General features: G+C 38.5%; 2 protein-coding genes across 2 annotated transcripts; one reads left to right on the top strand and one right to left on the bottom strand.

Moving 5' to 3' along the window:
* Positions 1 to 1,280: 1,280 nt before the first annotated feature.
* Positions 1,281 to 1,931, bottom strand: LOC118796988 (claudin-4). Its single transcript, XM_036556178.1, has one exon. The coding sequence runs from the start codon at positions 1,926 to 1,928 to the stop codon at positions 1,281 to 1,283; it is 648 nt and encodes a 215-aa protein (XP_036412071.1). The 5' UTR covers positions 1,929 to 1,931.
* A 14,198-nt stretch (positions 1,932 to 16,129) lies between these two features.
* On the top strand, positions 16,130 to 17,415 carry LOC118797156 (claudin-4-like). Its single transcript, XM_036556406.1, has one exon. The coding sequence runs from the start codon at positions 16,210 to 16,212 to the stop codon at positions 16,828 to 16,830; it is 621 nt and encodes a 206-aa protein (XP_036412299.1). The 5' UTR covers positions 16,130 to 16,209; the 3' UTR covers positions 16,831 to 17,415.
* Positions 17,416 to 19,550: the final 2,135 nt, after the last annotated feature.

Below are 19,550 nucleotides of genomic sequence, written 5' to 3'. Positions count from 1 at the left end.
AACTCTTTGTCCTTTGTGAGACAAGATAATTAGAAGATAAAGGTTCCTTTCTCCTGTTTACTCATGGTTCTCAAATTCCTCTGCTTTCATAACATCATTAGCACTTAGGTTAACTGAAAAGCTCATTTATGGCTGATTTCCTTCTCTCAAAAATGATCACCAGCTAAACAAAGAAATGCCACAGCCACTGGGCTTAAATGTTAGCTTCAGCAATCAATGAAGCTATTGAGGACCTGGGCCCAGAGAGGTATCCACCTAGCAGGTGCTTTCATCTCACAGTGGCTAGTTTCAGTTACGGTCAATGGACACAAAGGAGCAGCAGAAGGTCCCAGAACAACGGTCACATTGTCACGTCTACACTGAAGCAGAGAGGCTAATTTTGAATGTGCAGCAGCTCCTTAAAAGCTGGGTAGATTTCAAAAGATATGGGGCACTTTGCAGTGAGCATCCTTTGTTTCTTAGCCTAGCTAGCTTAGCTTTGCGGAGTCTCGGGTTTCCTGTTTCTTCCACAGTTGGGAAAGAAAGAATTCCAGAAGGCATTAATGCTGATTGTTCTCTGATAAGAACTTTATTGCTTTCAAATAATGTTTACATTACTAAGCCTTGCATTGGCCTTTAACCTTATAAATGCACCTATGAGGAACTTCAGTGGATGCTTTTTTGACAAATGAATGCAGAACAGTTATTGTGATGCAAAATGCCATCAATAAAAGTAAACATTTGTTCTATGAGTTGGCTTATTGTCCTTAAAGGGGAATTCACCCATTTTGATTTCACTTGAAATGCTTCATTGTAGAGAAACCTAATTCAGACTTCTTTACAGTGGTGGTGATAGGAACCAGGGGTTGCCATGTCTACAGCACAAATATAGCCTTTTATTTACTTTCCTAAATGGCCAGTGAACCTGCACCTTAAACATATCGTGAAACAATGGCCTACAGGCAGTGTATTCATGACCATTTCATTTGAGGTAGCATTTAGAGGCGGACGTCTGGTTCCTATCACCACCACTGTGAAGAGTTCTTACTTGGTAAGTTTCTCTAGAATGAAGCATTTCACATTAAACCAATCAGAATGACTTTCTTCACATATGAACCAGTTAAGTGTCAGTTAAGCAGTATTAACTCTACATGACTTTCATAGTTCTACCTGTATCATTACTTTATACATCACAGATATCTTGGTGCCATTTACTGCAAGTTCCAGCACTCTGAATGCACGTCTCTTGCCTGTGTCTCATTTGCTGACCTAGGCTGCTTTCAAACAAGCATAAAGACCACTCAAACATAGTCCCTTTTGTCATATCCAGTCGCAGCCATGGATTTCACCGTGGAGTAATTTGCTCTGGTCGATGCAGGGCGTCCTCTGGAAGGACATGAGCAGGACAGTATGGCTCCCCCTAGGATCAGCAGGCAGGAGGCGCCCCAGCCGAAGTACAGCGAGTTCCCGAACTCCCTCTTCTGGGTCTCCTGCAGGAGCGGGTCATGGAAGTCCAGGATGATGGTGTTGGCCGTCCAGCACACGGCCACCAGCAGCAGCAGCCCGGCCCCGATGAACGCCCCTCCGGAGCCCAGCATGATGCGCGGCTTATTGGATGCATCCGATGTGCAGTTGGTGCACTTGGCCCCTGCCACCGCGAGAGCGATGCCCACCACCCCGACAAATGTGGAGACCACGGTGAGGGCACGGGCCGCCTGGAGGTCCTCAGGAAGCCCCAGCATAGAGTCGTAGATTTGGCAGTGCATCTGCCCCGTGCTCTGGACCACGCAGCTCATCCACAGGCCCTCCCAGACCACCTGTGTGATCACAATGTTCTGGCCTACGTATGCCGCCACACGCCACATGGGCAAGCAGCAGGCCACCATCACTCCCAGCCAGCCGGCCACGGCCAGAATCATGCCCAGGATCTCGAGGCCGGCTGAAGCCATCGTCCCAAGAGCTCCGCAGACTAACGTCCTCTGTGTCCCTGACACAGCCCTGGAAAATAGCGGTGCGATATTAGACTCCCAGCAGTGGATGAAGCTTTCTTAAAGGGAGACTGGTGAGGGAGGGAGGAAGAGAGGGTTGAGAGAGGGAGCGAGAGAGGGAGAGAAACAGATTCTACCTTCTTTATAGTGCAAAGAAGTTTGAAGGTGGAGTCAGACCACGATGGCATCATTTTTGCACTGGTATAAGAGCAAACAGGGACCCTCTGTCACTTTTTTTTACCATCAGGTGGCACAGTCAAATCCAAACAACTAGCAGTCTAAGGCACCTTGATGGTGGAAATATGCTAATGCACTAGTGTTGTTTTTCAATGGAACCCTAAAACTGCAAACTTATTATTGTTATTAGGATGTATAATTCAGTAAATACAATGAATTATTCAGGGTTTAGTTCAAATTATTAAGTATTTACTACGAATTATTCAGTCACTACTAATGAATTATTCAGTAGCTACTATGAATTATTCAGCAGCTACTATGAATTATTCAGTTCTTACTACAAATTATTCAGTACTTACTACAAATTATTCAGTAACTGCCATGAATTATTCAGTTACTACTTTGAATTATTCAGTTTCTGCTATAAATTATTTAGCAACTACTATGCATTATTCAGTATGTACTAAACATTATTCAGAAGCTACAATGAATTATTCAGTAGCTGCTATAAATTATTCAGTAGCTACTAGAAATTATTTAGTAAGTACTATGAATTATTCAGAATCTACAATGAATTATTCAGTAGCTACTATAAATGATTCAGTAGCTACTAGAAATTACTTAGTAACTACTATGAATTATTCAGTATCTACAATGAATTATTTTGTAACTACTACAAATTATTCAGCAACTATTATGAATTATTCAGTAGCTACTATGAATTATTCAGTAACTGCTACAAATTATTCAGTAGCTACTATAAATTATTCAGTTAATATTTTGAATTATTCAGTACCTTCTATACACTATGCAGTACCTATAATTAATTATTCAGCATCTTCTATGAATTACCTTACAGACCGACATTATATGAAATGGAATGCAATGCTTATGATTGTGGAACCAAACTGCTGGGTGCTTCTATTAATGCTTGCATCTATATAATGCAATAGGTTTGATAATCAAGATGATGTTCATTGCTATGTTTTCTTTGATTGTAAGACTAACAATAGGCTTTTTTTCCAGAAAACAACACCAGCAGCTAAAATTACTCCAAATGAGTAGCTTTTTGCCCTTTGTAACTAAGAAATTATAAGGTTTGAGTTTCAGGACAATTGTGCTTTATTCTGAAGTTTGCTATGTAGCCTGTCATTGTGCAGGAACACAGGGGTTTTCAGGCTGAAATGGGACTCCACTGGTGTCTCATATGGGCATTTCTCCCATTAACCTTGAGAAAAAAACTGCTGAATCACCTTCTCAATAAGACGTGTGTGAAGGCTGGACAATTCCGCTCTTTGTCTGTAGAAGGAGTAAGAGACGTTACCCGATCTCAGATTATCTTCCTTGTGTAACGGTTCAGAATTCCACTAGCTGGACTCATAAGCTGAGTCGGGCGGCTCTTGATTATGTTTTGATGGACTACACTGAAATGAATTTGCAGCCCATACGCCCAAATACTTTATCCCTAAGAAAATGACTGTGGTTGTGACGCAAGCTGCTTGCTTAAATGTTTATTTAATATTATGTATCAGAGGTGGGAACAAGTCACTAAGTTGCAAGTAACAAGTAAGTCTCAAGTCAAGATAGTCGAGTCTCGATTCAAGTCCCGAGTCAGTACAGACGAGTCTCAAATTGAGTCCCAAGTCAATAGTGCTAATTTTCGAGTCCTAAACAAGTCAGTCTGCGTTCTTCAGCTAATTTACGGCCATAACACTGAATAATGGTAACAGCATTATAGCCTTTTAATGACAGCACGTTAGCAGTGTATGGCTGTGTATTCAGTATTTTTAATGAACTTAATAAAAAAAACTTTTCCGTTCCACGTTTCCGTCACCATTTAGGTGGAATGTCAAATTTCAATATCAAGCTGGTGAATAACAAGTCAACTTCATCCTCGCAGTGGATGTTGCGCTTGTTTTACCTGCATAAGCTGTTAAAATCGGTCAGTTTGCCTGGTGAGTTTCTCCACTAAGACTGGAGTTTAAGTGCTGAGCGAGGGAGCATTGATGCTGTTGATGCTTCGCTTGTTACCAGCTTATGGAGGCGAACTTGAGCTCTAACGCATCCCTTCTGAAATAAAATAAACCAAGCATACATTCAATTTTCAATTATTCAGAAAAATCAGGAAACAAATCCATTCCCATGATAAGTAATCGACTGTGTGGAGTCCCGTCTGCAGTCAGACTCTCCACTAGTCTTCCAAGTCAAGAAGATGGTCCGAGTCAGAGTCCCAGTCACTGGTGTTGAAGTCAAAGTGGAGTCCCAAGTCTTTCTCGATTCGAGTCTAAAGTCATCAAATTCGTGACTCGAGTCAGACTCGATTCATATGACATGGACTCGAGTTGGACTCGAGTCACGAATTTGATCACTTTAGACTCGTATTGAGAAAATCGAGAAAGCCTTGGGACTCGACTTTGACTTCAACACCAGCGACTCGGACTCTGACTCAGACTTGATCGTCACTCGGAAAGACACCTCTGTTATTTATTAAGAAACATAAGTAATAGGTAAGGAATGTCATATGGGGAGGGTGTGCGCTCTGACATGTTTCCTCATTGTGTATTATATGGTAAACTGTGTTACACTGTTAGCCGCCAGCCAAAAACGGCTCTTCAGTAAAAGTTATTCATTTTTCAACATCTAGAAAAAAATCAGAAACCATATATTTAAAGCTGCACTCTGTAAGTTTTGGGGATTTGGGGGGACCTCTCTGGTGGAAACGTGTAATTGCATGCATAACATTTTGTAGTGAGGGTTGTGCTTTGGCCCCCTTCCCTGAGCACATGAATGTGATGACTGAAAGAGAATTCGAAGAGAACTCAGTCTAAACTTGGTGAAGTACACGTTTTCTGAGGATGTGAATTATCTACTATTGTCATCATATCTTCATCTTTATCAGTATAATGTTGATTTTGAGATTATTTGAGACCCAAACATCAAGTTGGACCTTCTTTTTAAGTCTATGTGTGTGACATTAATATGTAAAAATGTACGATGTGGTGTGAAGAACTCCTGACTCTACACCTCTGGCTTTTAAACGATTATCTCAGGCTTTACAGGGCGACTCATAGCAGCACACACTCACCATTTTAGCCTGTTTTTATTCTCTTCACTCAGTAATGACACTTCTTTCAGTTTTAACAACAAAATCTTACACAGTGCAGTTCTAACAGAAAATATCATTTATTTATCAGTTTTTGAACACACTGATTTTCCTTTAACCCTCTATTGCACAATGTTGCCTCAGGGCAACAAACTGATTTTCTTCACTTTGCAATAACGTTATATACATTTAAAGACAATGATAGGGTTAACAATGAATGGAGGAGTTTGAGTAAGTCAATAAAAAGCATGTGTTTGATCATACTATCTCTTAGTGGGCAGATTTAAACCTCTTTTTTAACGTTCGGTACCATTTTCTTCTGTTCATGAGAATTTGCAAAAATATAGAAGCAACATTGTGTGACAGTGGAATGGATTTAGCCAGTCAAAATCCAGGTTTCACCACTCCAGGGAACACAGCTCTATACCATGCTTTCCCATTGTCGCACGATGTTGCCTCAAGGCAACATACTCCAAAAGGACTCCTGCACACATTATTGTTTTTTTATGTTCTTGAAATTAATAATCAGGTCAGAGAAAATAAATCAAGGATCATTTTATGCAAGAAAAAGGGTTTCTTTTTTATTATGGAATTGGATTGTCATATCTAATCTCCTCTGAAATCTATCCTGAAAAAACGACTAATCCATACTTAATGGGGGTTTTGACTGAAAATTAAACAAATGAAGCAGATTAAAATGAGTTATCTGGAAAGTAAGCATGTGTTTTTCCAGTAACACACTGTATAACATTTGAATAAATACAAGTAAACATCAATAAACTCAAAAAACTCACGTTTTACTGTGGTCAGTAAACTTGTGATTATATTTGGTAGATAATCACAGGTTTTATTCCTGATGTTTATTGTGTTTTATTATTTATTTTTATTCTAATGTTTGTGTTTTTTGCCCTGCGATGGACTGGCGACCTGTCCAGGGTGTACCCTGCCTTCCGCCCAGTGACAACTGGGATAGGCTCCAGCACCCCACCACGACCCTGAAGGATAAGCGGTTTAGATGATGTGTGTGTGTGTGTGTGTGTGTGCGTGTGTGTGTGTGTGTGTGTGTGTGTGTGTGTGTGTATGTTTGTGTTTTTGAAAAAATTAAATGTTTACTGTCCAAGCAAATTGCTTTACACATCATTTTCTCAGATGACCTAAGACTTTTTCTCACTACTGTATACATTTACAAATGCAGGTGTTGATAGATTTTAATAAAAATCACACTTTATTTATCAACTACAGATTAAAGCCTTTTGCATTTCAGATTAATTCGTCAGTCTTCAGTTTGGAAAGAGGCTCTTAAATTCTTCTGTGACTGAGCAAATAACTGAGAAGTACCGAAAGATAAATAGCAATAAATGTCCGAAACAGCCTTCAGTTTCTGCATCTCATAGCTCATTTGTTTAGGTGTGGTCATTTGATTCCATTGATGTTGGAGTCATGCTTGTATTCTGGCCAATCATCAGCCAAAAAGCATCTTCATGAGTAAATACATTTATATGATTTCAGTTTATTAGTTTTAGTTGACGCAGAGTGAGTTTTGAATCATAACGGCCATGGTTGAGGAGTTTTGCTTCAGGCTTTACCTCGAACTGCAGACGACACCAACAGGCAGGTTGAGGGAACTGCAGGGAGGGGCTGGGGAACGTTTAGCTTTTCACTCGGACCAGTTTACACATATAACCTCGACAGGAAGACTGTTCTTAAGCCAGCAGGTCGTAAATCAGAACCTTTTGACATTTTCTGAACACGACACCGTTACGCCTTATAGGAAAAATGGGTAAATATTAGTCATGATATTAGCTTTCTTATGTGAAACTGACTCAAACTGAGGCTGTTTGCTTTCTCATTTATTCTCAGACATTCAGAATATTTGTGGCTAAGATCAGAGCAGCTGAGATAAGATATATATGTGGCATAAGTCACATACTTGTCTGTGGATTCTGAGAAATCTTTGACAAACATGAACTCTAAGCTATAGCTGGACTAAACATGGGAGACAAATGGAATTTTTGAAGTCACTGAAGCTTTATTAGTATTACACACTGACCAGGCATAACGTTATGACCACCTCCTTGTTTCTACGCTCATTGTCCATTTTATCAGCTCCACTTACTATATAGGTGCACTTTGTAGTTCTACAATTACAGACTGTAGTCCATCTGTTTCTCTGCATACTTTGTTAGCCCCCTTTTACCCTGTTCTTCAGTGGTCAGGACCCCCATGGACCCTCACAGAGTAGGTACTATTTGGGTGGTGGATCATTCTCAGCATTGCAGTGACACTGACGTGGTGGTGGTGTGTTAGCGTGTGTTGCGCTGGTACGAGTGGATCATTGATCTGAAATTGATCTGTGTGTTAGTGTGACCACTGCTAAAATTCTACTTGAGGAAGTCCAAGAATTTACAGTTACCATCTGATCAGTGCTTCATTAAATTATATCAGGCGCTGCTGATGACATGCGATGGCTGGAGTGCAGGAAGAAGTCTGGAACCAAACCTGTGTTCTCAAAACAACATATTCATAACTTTACTGAAAACAATTAATCAATTAATCAACCTTTATTCAAACTCACACTACGCTAAGGGTGACTCTCATTTACAAAGTAGCAGAGCATTTCCAATACAAGGAGATTGAATAAAGTAAATATGCATCTGTGGTAGTAAAAGTATGGCAAAGAAAATAAAATAGAACCGAGAAATTATTATCATTAAAACAGTGCATAAAAATAAAAATTAGGAAATATTAAGACAAACAAGACAAATCAGAACAACCGATTAAAACTATTAAACACATTAATAAAAAATATATGACAATCTAAAATAATTAAAATAAAATAAAATAAATAAATAAATAAATATAAATAATGAATGTACATAATTTCCCATCAAGGTGGCCATAAGTACATGTTATTCATTTTTCAGGAGAAAACTGTGTTGTACTGTCACAACCCACAGGTCATCATTTTCCCGTACGTTGGATTCACAGCACTCCCATTGTCTCCACCTGCCTTTTGACGTCCACTGAAAATGTGTTTCTGTTATTCTTTACTCAGTGCCAGGACTTCTGTTGAAATAATGACCTATGTGAAACAGGACTGACAGAGAGAGATTATGATTATCACTCTTTTTTAATAGCGTCTTTTGTCCACTTAAGCTCACATCACAAAATCCATGAAAAAAAAAACACACATAAACAAATAGGGTGGAGCACTCCAAAAACACTGGAGTATTCTTTAAAGGCCCCATATTGAATTAATACAAGAATATAGGCAACAGAATGTTCTGCTTTTTTGATAATAGTATGATGAACATGACATAAACGTTGTTGAAGTTGCACTCCCGGGTCCATACAGTCCATATATGGAAAATAAGCTGCAAAAACACCCCTTTGTTTTTATTAATGTCATAAAACAAACGTAATTACACACATCCTCCTATTCAGCACACAGCAGTTTAGCCTGAGAACAGAGGTCATTTACATGTTTAAGTCTGAAAGGCACAGCCTGTTTAATTGTTAGGGGTAAAGAGAGGTTGGAAAATGGTCATGTAGAAATATACTATGAATGTTTTTGGTACATAAACATACACAAATGTAATAAGTGGATCTCGGAGAGGGAAGAAAATGCAAAAAAAAGTAAGACATGGGACATTTGAAGGGCTAAAATCATAGAAACATTAATTGTAAGAGTGCTGTAGTATGTAAACACTGTTAAAATTTTAAAATGTACCATTGACTCCCCAATCCATACAGTCCGCACATGGAAACTAAGCCCGTTTTGAAATCCTTGTTTCTGTGATGTTATAAAAACAAATGCATTTCCACATCTCTTACCATTTGGCCTGCAGCATTTTAGCCCCACCCAGGTCTGTTTCAGCCTAGATTGCTTTTTGAATAAGGGCAAGTTGCATATATCAGTCTTAACCCTCTATTGCATGAATTATTACATAAACATGATAAAATGTTTTAATGTGTTTTGCTATTTAAAATTTCTTGAATAATGGAAACATTTGAATTTAAAGTGGGGTATTTGGTAAATTGTTGCCATATGGCAACAATGCGCAATCATACCACAGCACCATAAAATCTAAAAAAAAAAAGCACCATAAAATCTAATTTTTCTCTAAAAAAATCTTTTTATTAAAAAACCAAGACCAAACAAATCCAACTTAAACTTAGTAAAAATGTACGACCCAATATTCACAAATATTGTAAATTAATACTTTTTCAATTGGTATTTGGAATATATGGTAATAACAGCATCATACTAAGAATTCCTGGTCATGTGACATCATAAATTCTTTGTCCTTTCAAAGTAAAAGACCCTTTTTCCACAATTAAATAGGAAAACACAGATTTTATATTACTGCTTTTTAGTAAAATTGAGAAAAAGTAATTGTTGCCATATGGCAATACCGTGCAATAGAGGATTAAAGGCACAGTGACAAAAGTAGCTTAATTGCAAGGGAGAAAGGGTTTTGCTACATAAACCTGCATGTAAATGAGAAATGCAGGAAAATGCAGGATATGTGCCCTTAAAATCCCTATTAAATACTAATTCAGTAACTACAGGGACTTCAATGCAAACTGGCTGCGTTATTCTTAGGTTATAGAAGTGTGTAACAAACGTTTCGGCCCTGGGTCATTTAGGGGGTTAAGAGCAAATGCTCAGGTTACTGAAGGTCAGGATACTTGTTTGCTGAAAGCTTTAGTGCTTCAGTGTCCAAACAACATAACATTTTGCTTGGTGTGATTCTGGACTATACAGATACAGGTATAGACACAGACACGGTCAGTCTGTATGGGAGAATGTGAATGTATTGTCTAAGACTAATACGACCGAATGGGAACAGGTGCATACAGAGGTCTCTGAGTGTAGAACATGCACAGACCAGTGCTGACGCTTTATCGAGTGTGGGAGCAGGAACCTGCTCAGCCAGTCTATTTGTCAGCAGGTGTCAGTTCATTAATAAGTGACAGGCAGGAGCGAGCTTGCATGGTAACAGTTAGTCGGAGAAGCTGGGAGAGGAAACAGGTGTTTTGGAGCGTAGGGAGCTTCATTGATAATTGCATATTTTTAAACATATGGATCTTGTGGATTGTTTTACATAGTGGCCTATTTAGTATGTGCCACACAATACATTTTATGTTTTAGTGCACATCTGAACATTTGAACACACAGTAATTCTCTTTTGGTTAACAGCCATTTTAAATATCGTCACTGTCAGAAGAAAAACATGTATCTCCATATCTGGCCATTTTTATTTTTCTACATCATTTGAACACAGCAGTTCTCCTTTACATACACTTGCATTAAAAGTTAGGGTGTTTTTGCCCTCTCCTGAAAAGTTACCGTTTGGAGATACATGTTTTTCTTTGAACAGTGACGATATATGGTCAGTATGTAATTTTACAATGTATGAAAGTGGAAATGATTATCAGCACATAATCAAATTTTGATACACCTTTTTCATGGTCATTTGAGGAGATTAATGCTGTTTGTACTGTCTTTGTTGACTGAGGTTCTCGTGATTAAATTGTTCGCTGAAGTGTAACTTACAAAACCTCTGACATATTTACCTTATTTCAGTTGTAATAGTTAAAGGGAAATTCCACCAATTTTTCAATTTCTGCCTTATTTGGTGTTTGAGATGTAAACAGAGTCATTCAGAGTGGTTTGGTGTGAAATGGTTCAGATGTCTTTACAGTGGTGGTGATAGGAACCAGGGGTCACCATGACTACAACACAAATATAGACATTTTATTTACTATCCAAAACCACCAGTGAACCTACACGAGTCTTCTGAGTTTATGTGGAATCATGCTGATGAACTCAGGCTTTAGCAGAGCTCAGTGGCACTGAGATTAATAACTGATCACATTGATTTATCAGTCTACTCAGGCTTTAGCAGAAACTGTTTGTAAAAAAGCTGTTAATTAAGTTGTTTCTTCAGAGTAAATCTTTACATGATTTTAAAATATTAAAAAGTATTGATGGTGTTTTTTTCAAATATGGTATTTATTTTTACCCCCCTAAAATCCCTGACGTATTACATAGAAAGGCTTATTATTCAGTAACTACAGGGACTTCAACGCAAACTAGCTGAGCTATTCTTAGGTTATAGAAGTGTGTAGTAAAACTTTGGCCTCATTGGCCATTTAAGGGGTAAATTGAGTGAATATGTATTCTAAAAGTATTCTCCTACAAATAAAAAAGGTAACTGTATTCTGAATACTGCCTTTACAAAATAAATACCTTGGACTGATACTTCTCTCTGTTTTCTGAATACATATTCCAAACACTTGTATTCTGCTACATCTTAACCCTGACAATGGCACAAATGATGAGGATATCAAAGGGTGGCTGCACACACAGCAGGTATCGCTAATAAAATGAGGAAACAGACAAAAAATGTGAAACAAGTGTAAATAAAAGTGACTATAGAGCTTGGAGTAAAACAGAGTACCAGAGTTGTGTCACTGTCTTTGATTATTCACCGTGCCCTACCCACTAAGCCCTGTGATTAAACACAGCGATGTCACATACTGAAACCCACTCACCCCAGCCCCCCCACTCAGACTCTCACATGCCTGAGTTTCACCTTTATTATCATTACAAAGAGCCACACAGCACAGCTCACAGGAAGTGACGTTAGTTTGCATTTTTTAAGATTTTCTGATTAACATCAGCACAGACTGGTACATCTTCCCTGTTGGTGGAAAGCGTGTTCTGTGCTTGTCTGTGCTGCAAATACTTGTCAGGACATGTTTGTTTTTTTTTTTCTTTAGTCTCTAACATTTTCCCACCGTAATTTACTAAAAGCAAACCGCCCAGTTCTGGATTTGAATGTAAGATTGTTGCTGACAGCTGTCACAACCTGCAGGATCATTTAAGACTTAACTGTTTCGTAATAACTGTGTGGTCACATCACTGGAACAACATGTCTATAAACACTGCCAGTGTATTTAAGACTAAAATGTGTTGTTAGAAGCTTCTTTTGCATTTCTTTTCCCATTAACACTGTTATATTTAATGTACTAATACTAAAAGAAGTGTATCAAAGCTGGGCTTATGCAAATTAGGAAAGTACTAAAATAAAAACTTTTTTTTCTATGGTATTAAGCATTTCTCTTTGTACTTTGCAGCTACGTTCTTAAAAAAGATGGTTCTTCAAGGGTTCTTTAGTAAAGGGAATGGTTGTATTTATAACCATGAGTTCTATAAAGAACTATTTTATGCTTAAATGGTTCTTTTGCATGGTGATTGGTGGAGAATGTGTTGTATATGGTTGTTTATAGCACTAATTCTACTATTGTTACAACGTCAAGATTGTAAACAATAGCAGAATTCTTTTGGGTTCAACATATTCTCCATTAATCTGCAGAACGATTTCACCATGAAAAGAACCATTTAAGCATGAAATGGTTCTAGAACTCATGCGTCTAATAGAACCATTCCCTTTACTAGTGTAGGTTAAAATCAGATTGTCTCAAAAGGTCTCGAGGAAGTGGGAAAGATTTCAAAGTTACTGTGAAGTTATTTGCCATCCTTACTTGTTAGAATAATTCTAATTATAAAATATGAGTTTGTGTGAAAAGAACAATACTACAGGTAGGAGACTGACCAGGGATAGCCAGGCAAAATTTCAAATTTACAGCCTTACTTCAAATCTAGTCGATCAGCCAAGACATGTTTGGTGTCTGAAGTTTGCTTCTTTAGTTTTAGCACTGAAGCTATGAGGCTAATGTAGCTAACAGGTAATAGAAGACTTGTAGACTTCATATGTCTGACATGCTTTAACCTAAAATATTTGTCTATATGTATTTAATTCTACTTTTTTCTCCATAGTTCAGTCTCTGAGATGTAAACAGAGTGATTTAGAGTGGTTTGGTGTGAAATGGTTCAGATTTCTTTACAGCGGTGGTGATAGGAATCATGACTACGGCACAAATATAGACATTTTATTTACTATCCCAAACCACCAGTGAACCTACACGTGTCTTCTGAGTTTATGTGGAATATTGATGATGGTAAACAGGGAAAAATCTGAAAAAAATTAATTTCCTTTGGGGACTATTTAGTGTCACGACACTCTGCGTGTATCCCTCCACCATGAAATTACTTTTTAGGTCAAGCCTTCCTAAAACTACTGCAAATCAATGTCCCAGGCATCAAAAATCCCCACTTATCCCCACTCGGTAAGTTGTGCTCCTTATTAAAGCACTTTGAATGACTTGTTTACATCTTAAATATTTAATTTAGCAGATTAAAAAAAAAAAATCAGTGGAATCCCCCTTTAATATCTCCCCTTGCTTGCTGCCAAGTGTGCACATCCAGTTAGCGTGATGCTAACAGGTGATGTATGAGCTTCCATTATTTATTAACTACATTAGCTCCAAAACTAAAGAAGCAAACTTCAGACCCAACATGTCTCGGCTGATGGACTACATTTGGGGTAAAGGGGGAAGCTGAGCAAACTACATTTTCAGCCAAACAATTGCTTTAATGTTCGCACCAGCCAGCGTCTCACATTTCGGCTGCTTTCTGACAGTCACCTTAAAAAGTAGATGCTATGCTAGCCGTCTTTCCTCAGCTCCTTAATTGTGGAAATTCTTTCCCTGTGTACCTGCACGTGGAACTCTATCCAGCGACCCCAAGCCAGGAGAGATTTTAATGAGCTACCTTCTGAGAAAGAGTCTTTATTGTCCTAACGGCGGTTTTGGCTTCTGAACAGTGCTCTCTTTCTTTAATGAAACAATCAGTATCTCTTACTCTCTCCCTCTCCTTCCCTCTTTCTGGAAAAGGCAAAACCTGCGAGCCCCAAAGGTTTTGTGTTTTTTTTTTTTGCCCCCCACCGCCATGTCCTCCACGGCAGACCCTCGGACAGTGAACGCTTAAAGCATACAGAACCATTAACTGCTATAGAACCTGCTAGAGAGTCTTCAGAACAGACCTCATCTCTTCCTCAGGACGTTCTGTGAAAGGTCAGATAATTTTCTGCATGTTTTCAAGCTTTAATCAGTGTTGATTTTCTAGGAAATTATTGGGGAGGATCATTTTTCATGGACTTTAGATGTCAGAGCTCATGTTAAGGACGTAATCTAAGTAATGTGGTGTTGTTTTTGGCAGTGATAGGGATGCACAATGATGTCGGAAGCATATCGGTATCAGCTGATATGTCACCGTCGGACATTGTACTCCAGAAGAGCAGGTGACGCTGAGTTACTGTGCTATTTATGCGGCGCTGGGTTATTGTGTTATTGCGCTATTGTGGTACTGAGTTTATTATTAGAAATAAGTGTTGCTATTCCAGGTGAATCTAGTCTTAATTTCTACATTTTACAAATGTTTATGTATCGGCATTGACACATATGTACACGAAAAATATCGGATCTCGGCATCGGCCCGCTATTCCTATATCTGTGCATCCCTTGTGGGAATATTTTGGAGCTACCAGGGTGAAAACGCTGCAAGTCTGAAAGAATATTGTCAAAAGCACTGAATTAGCATTGTTTACTTTACGTTGTAGATTTAGGCCTGTTGTATTTTTGCCTTCGGTACAGTCATTGGGTTCAGTAGTTTGATGATATTACAGAAATAAGAGATACACTACAAGGGATGCATGATGTTAAAGGAAGCATATCGGTATTGGCTGATACTTGCTCAAAAAAAAATCAGCATCGGACAGATGCTAAGATTTGAACTTAGTTTTATAAACTTCGTACATTTATTTCTGTTTTTCATTTTACTTTTTTTACTTTTTCATAGTGTGAAAAGTCTTATTTAATTGACTTATATTATGAGTTCAGAATGTTTTTCTCTTCTCATGTAAAGTTACCATTGTAGTGGATGACATGTAATTATTCCAGTACTTTTTCTGGCAGAGCTGAATGTTTAGGCAACAATGAGTTACTGCACTAAAATATCTGCATTTGATTCCGCTTTCTTAAAGAAATGTGTTGCAATTCTCTGTAATCCATGTGGATCTTGTCTGAATTTCTATAATTTATAAATGTTTATGTATCAATGTCGGCTGATATGAGCATGAAAAATACCAGATATCGGCATAAATGCTTAGGAACGTCTTGCTTTGCTATCATTGTGAAAACACTGCAAATCACAAACAATATACAAACACTGTGTTAACATGGTCTTCTTCATAATGCAGATTTAGGCATGTTGTGTTTGTGCATTTGGTCTTCGTTTTTTGATGATATTACAGGAAGAAGGGATAAACTACAAGATATTTATTTACATTGAGTGATTTTTGGCATGTGTAGTTTTAGGTAGACACTGTGACTATGCACTGTTTGTTCAGGTTGAAGTTCCAGGTGCCAGAGAGCCTTAATTTAAGTTAAACAAGCACTATTATTTCTACCTGTCTTCACCCCACAGACACACCTATTCACCTGTATTTGTTCGCTTGCAACATACCTTTTCAAATGTCACAAAGTAACGCCGTTCAACGCCTTCTAAAAGGTCTTTTGATTGGTTTTCGCTGCTGCATACTTCTGTCCAATCAGGCTTTGTATTTGCTGCTGAAAATATTTCACTTGTGCACCACTTTTGATTCTCTGGAGAAGATATAACTCGATCAGTGTAGGTTTCTTAAAATATTATATAAATATTCTGTCTGGATCCACCCAGACACAAACATGGCTCAATGCTGAGATTTACTAGAAACCAGTTATTTCCATGAGCAGACCTGTAGACTCACTGTGTCGCTATGACTCACCTGGGGACCAGTCTGCTATGGAAACACAAAACCTGAAGAGCTGGGACAATCAGCTGGAGGGGGAGGGGGGAGTCATGTCGAGGTTACTCATACGTGCGAGTGTGTGTCACTGCCCCTCCTTATTTGAAGCATATAAAAAGGGGCCTGCTCTCACCCCTCATCAATATCACCCCATCTCCAGCAACACTACAAGACATATTCTCTTGGACTAAGGAATCAAACAAGAATGGTGTCCGCCGGGATGCAGATGCTGGGCACGGCCCTGGCCATCATAGGCTGGGTCATGGCCATCGTGGTATGCGCTCTTCCCATGTGGAAGGTCACGGCCTTCATCGGGCAGAACATTGTGACGGCGCAGACCACCTGGGAGGGAATCTGGATGAGCTGTGTGGTTCAGAGCACCGGGCAGATGCAGTGTAAGGTCTACGACTCCATGCTGGCCCTCACCTCGGACCTGCAGGCTGCTCGGGCCCTCTGCGTCATCTGTATTTTGGTTGGACTGGTGGGAATCCTGCTGGCCATGGCTGGTGGAAAGTGCACCAACTGCGTTGAGGACGAAAGCGCCAAGGCCAAGGTTGGCATCGCGTCCGGCGTCGTCTTCATCATCTCTGGCTTGATGTGTCTCATTCCAGTCTGCTGGACGGCCAATGCCATCATCCGGGACTTCTACAACCCAGTGGTCATTAGCTCACAGAAGATGGAGCTCGGAGCTTCTCTGTACATCGGTTGGGCCGCAGCCGGATTGATGATCATCGGAGGAGCCTTGCTCTGCTGTAACTGCCCACCCAAGGACAACTACGCGGCCACGTATTCGGCAGCCAAGTCAGGACCCAAGGGGTACGTGTGAGAAGATGCTCGGAGTTCGGACTTCATGTGGTTATCATGGTACGCTGTATATTGGTCAGCTGCTACGTGTTCTGCTGTGTTGTATCATAAGGTGCCAAGCAAAGAATGGCCTAACGGGCTGTAACAGGGAGGCAGAGTTGGCCAAAATTTGGTGTGACACTTTTTCGTTTACATTTACTTTTGTTATACATACATACATACATTGATTTTCAATGCTGTAATGTGTCTTTAGATTGTGAATATTCATTGAAAGCAGCATTTCAAATGTGCATGAAGCTGTATTTTAATCAGAATATCATAACATACATAACATTTCTTTTTGACATTGTATATTTTTTTAATGTGGTGCAAATTATTTGTTCCTCTGCTGTGTTTGACTGTAAATAAATGTTTTTTTAAAAGTAAAACACTAAAGTGGTTTCAAAATGCTGATGAGAACTTTTATATGCAAAGAGTACTGCAAACCATATGTTTTGTAATAGAGCTGGTGATGTAGACACTTTTTTATTTGAATTTTTAATAGTAAAGGAAGAGGTCACTCTGAACATCAGTGGAAATAAAGCAGATCTCATGTGTTAATAAAAGACTGGTCATTTCTGACATCTGAATACTTTTGGAGAAAAGAAGAGATTAAAAGGTTTTAACTGTAAGAAGTTCTGAAGACTTTTCAGGAAAAACATGAGGTCTTCTCATCTGTTTTCAGCATTCTAGAAAGACAATGAAGACAGCAAATGTGAAATAAGGATAATAAATAATAAAACATAATTAGTGAGGTTTTTTTGGGTTCTTTCATAAATTAGTTTCCCTTTGCTTTGATGTAGCTTTATGTACTCTTAGTGTTCTCTTAAACAGCTTCTTAAGGAACCACCTGAAATGGTTTTCCAGCAGGATACACCTATGTTTATTCTACTGGAAAACCATCTGTTTTTGGTCTGAGACCTTGTTATTACTGTCGGGGAGCCATTATAATGTATATGTATGTATAATTTACTTACACTTAGAAAAGCAAAGAACACATGGAGTATATATATCACTGTTGTCGGAAGAAAATGTTACCATCTCCGAAATGGTAACTTTACAGGAGAAGGAAAAAACATACTTTACGTTTAATGTAAGTCAATGGAACCAGAATTTTTCCCAAGTCATTTTGGGCCGGATCTTTTGGTCCGTTCTTCATGAAACTTACACACAATGTAAAGGGTAACAGGTACTTTGGAATTGTGTCAAAAACTGAAATACGTCAAAAATGGAGATAATGAGGTTTTCTTTTGACAGCAGCGATATATGTATATATACAGTAATTGTGCATTAAAATGTGCAGGAATGTGTGCTGTTTGTAGATAATTTAACTATATATATATATACACATTATCTACAAACAGCACATATACTTTTACCTAAATACATAAATAAAGCATAAAATGTGGCCTGTACATTTTATGTTTTATGTTTTATTTTTTGCCATATGTTAAACTAAGCAAATAAATAGAAGTTGTGGACTAAAATGTGCACAAAAATGCCAAATATAGGTTTGTTCCAGATATATGCCTTGATAATTTGGGAATAGTAAATGTTATTAAATAATAAACTCTACTATCTTTTTATAGTAATTTCTTGTCATGGAATTTCTATAAATAAAAATTCTTGATCAGCAACATTGGGTCACTGCTTTTCATATATGACATATTTTAGATATTGACATTCATTCATCTTTCTCAGTTAGCATGGAATCATCTGCAGCACCGTTAATCACTGACATAGTACACAATTTTACAGCTATAAAACAACAGCATCATATTACCATCACTTTACTTTAATCGACCTGCAACAAAACTGATTCCAAACTTGCACAGGTGCTGAACACTGCCCTTCAAAAGTTTGGGAACACCTTGTTTTCTTATGAAATTTTAGAGTAATGTTTGATTTTTAGTGTTTGTTAAGAGACAATGTGCTATGCAGCTTTGATCTTCAACATTCAAAGGATCTTCTTTCTAAATATTCTATTCTATTCTAAATTCTAAATAATGATTTGACAGTTTTCTTTTCTATTAACTACTATTAAAAAAACATACTGAAACTCTTTGGCCCAAAAGTTGTTTTAACACCTGGCAAGTCTGAGTGCTGACATCACCATTGTAGCACTTTTGGTTCTTGTTCCCTTAACTTTACTGTTTTTAAATGCTGAGTTATTGCAAAGCAAAAAGATGCTTCTCTATTAAAATAAAAAAAACATGCTCATGTACTGAAATGGTGGGTGGCCCAAAACACATGCACATGAGAATGAAACCCAGTGGTGCTTTAGTCTATGTTCTCTATTCACGGACTCCCAGATCTAATCACTACTGCCCTCTGCTGCTGATGTTTAAGCCAAGGCAAGCTCTGAGTCATACTTTCAGTCTGGAATTACCCCACAGGCAATTACCCCGCCTCTGGCTGCTCTCAGAAACCAGCCCATAAACATAAATACTGAAAACACAATTAGTTTTGGAAGATCTGGTGTTGTAAACTCATTATCTCAAACTGTCTTGTTGGTTCAACCAGTTTTTTGACATAAACATGAGCCTAAGATCACCTAGAGGGGTATAAAGCACCCCAGCATTGTGGAACTGTGTTCTCTGGAGTGATGGAGCTCCATCCAGTACCTTTGGGATGAGTTGGATTGATCCAGAACTGACCATCCAACATCAGTACCTGACCTCACTAATGCTCCCTGCGAATCAC

This window comes from Colossoma macropomum, unplaced genomic scaffold, assembly GCF_904425465.1.
Source record: "Colossoma macropomum unplaced genomic scaffold, Colossoma_macropomum, whole genome shotgun sequence".
NCBI classification, from domain to species: Eukaryota; Metazoa; Chordata; class Actinopteri; order Characiformes; family Serrasalmidae; genus Colossoma; species Colossoma macropomum.
This window is presented reverse-complemented; position numbering and strand designations above follow the sequence as displayed.

Bases quoted from the DNA above. Each gene is read 5' to 3' on its own strand.
- LOC118796988 (XM_036556178.1), bottom strand. From the start codon at position 1,928: ATGGCTTCAGCCGGCCTCGAGATCCTGGGCATGATTCTGGCCGTGGCC.
- LOC118797156 (XM_036556406.1), top strand. From the start codon at position 16,210: ATGGTGTCCGCCGGGATGCAGATGCTGGGCACGGCCCTGGCCATCATA.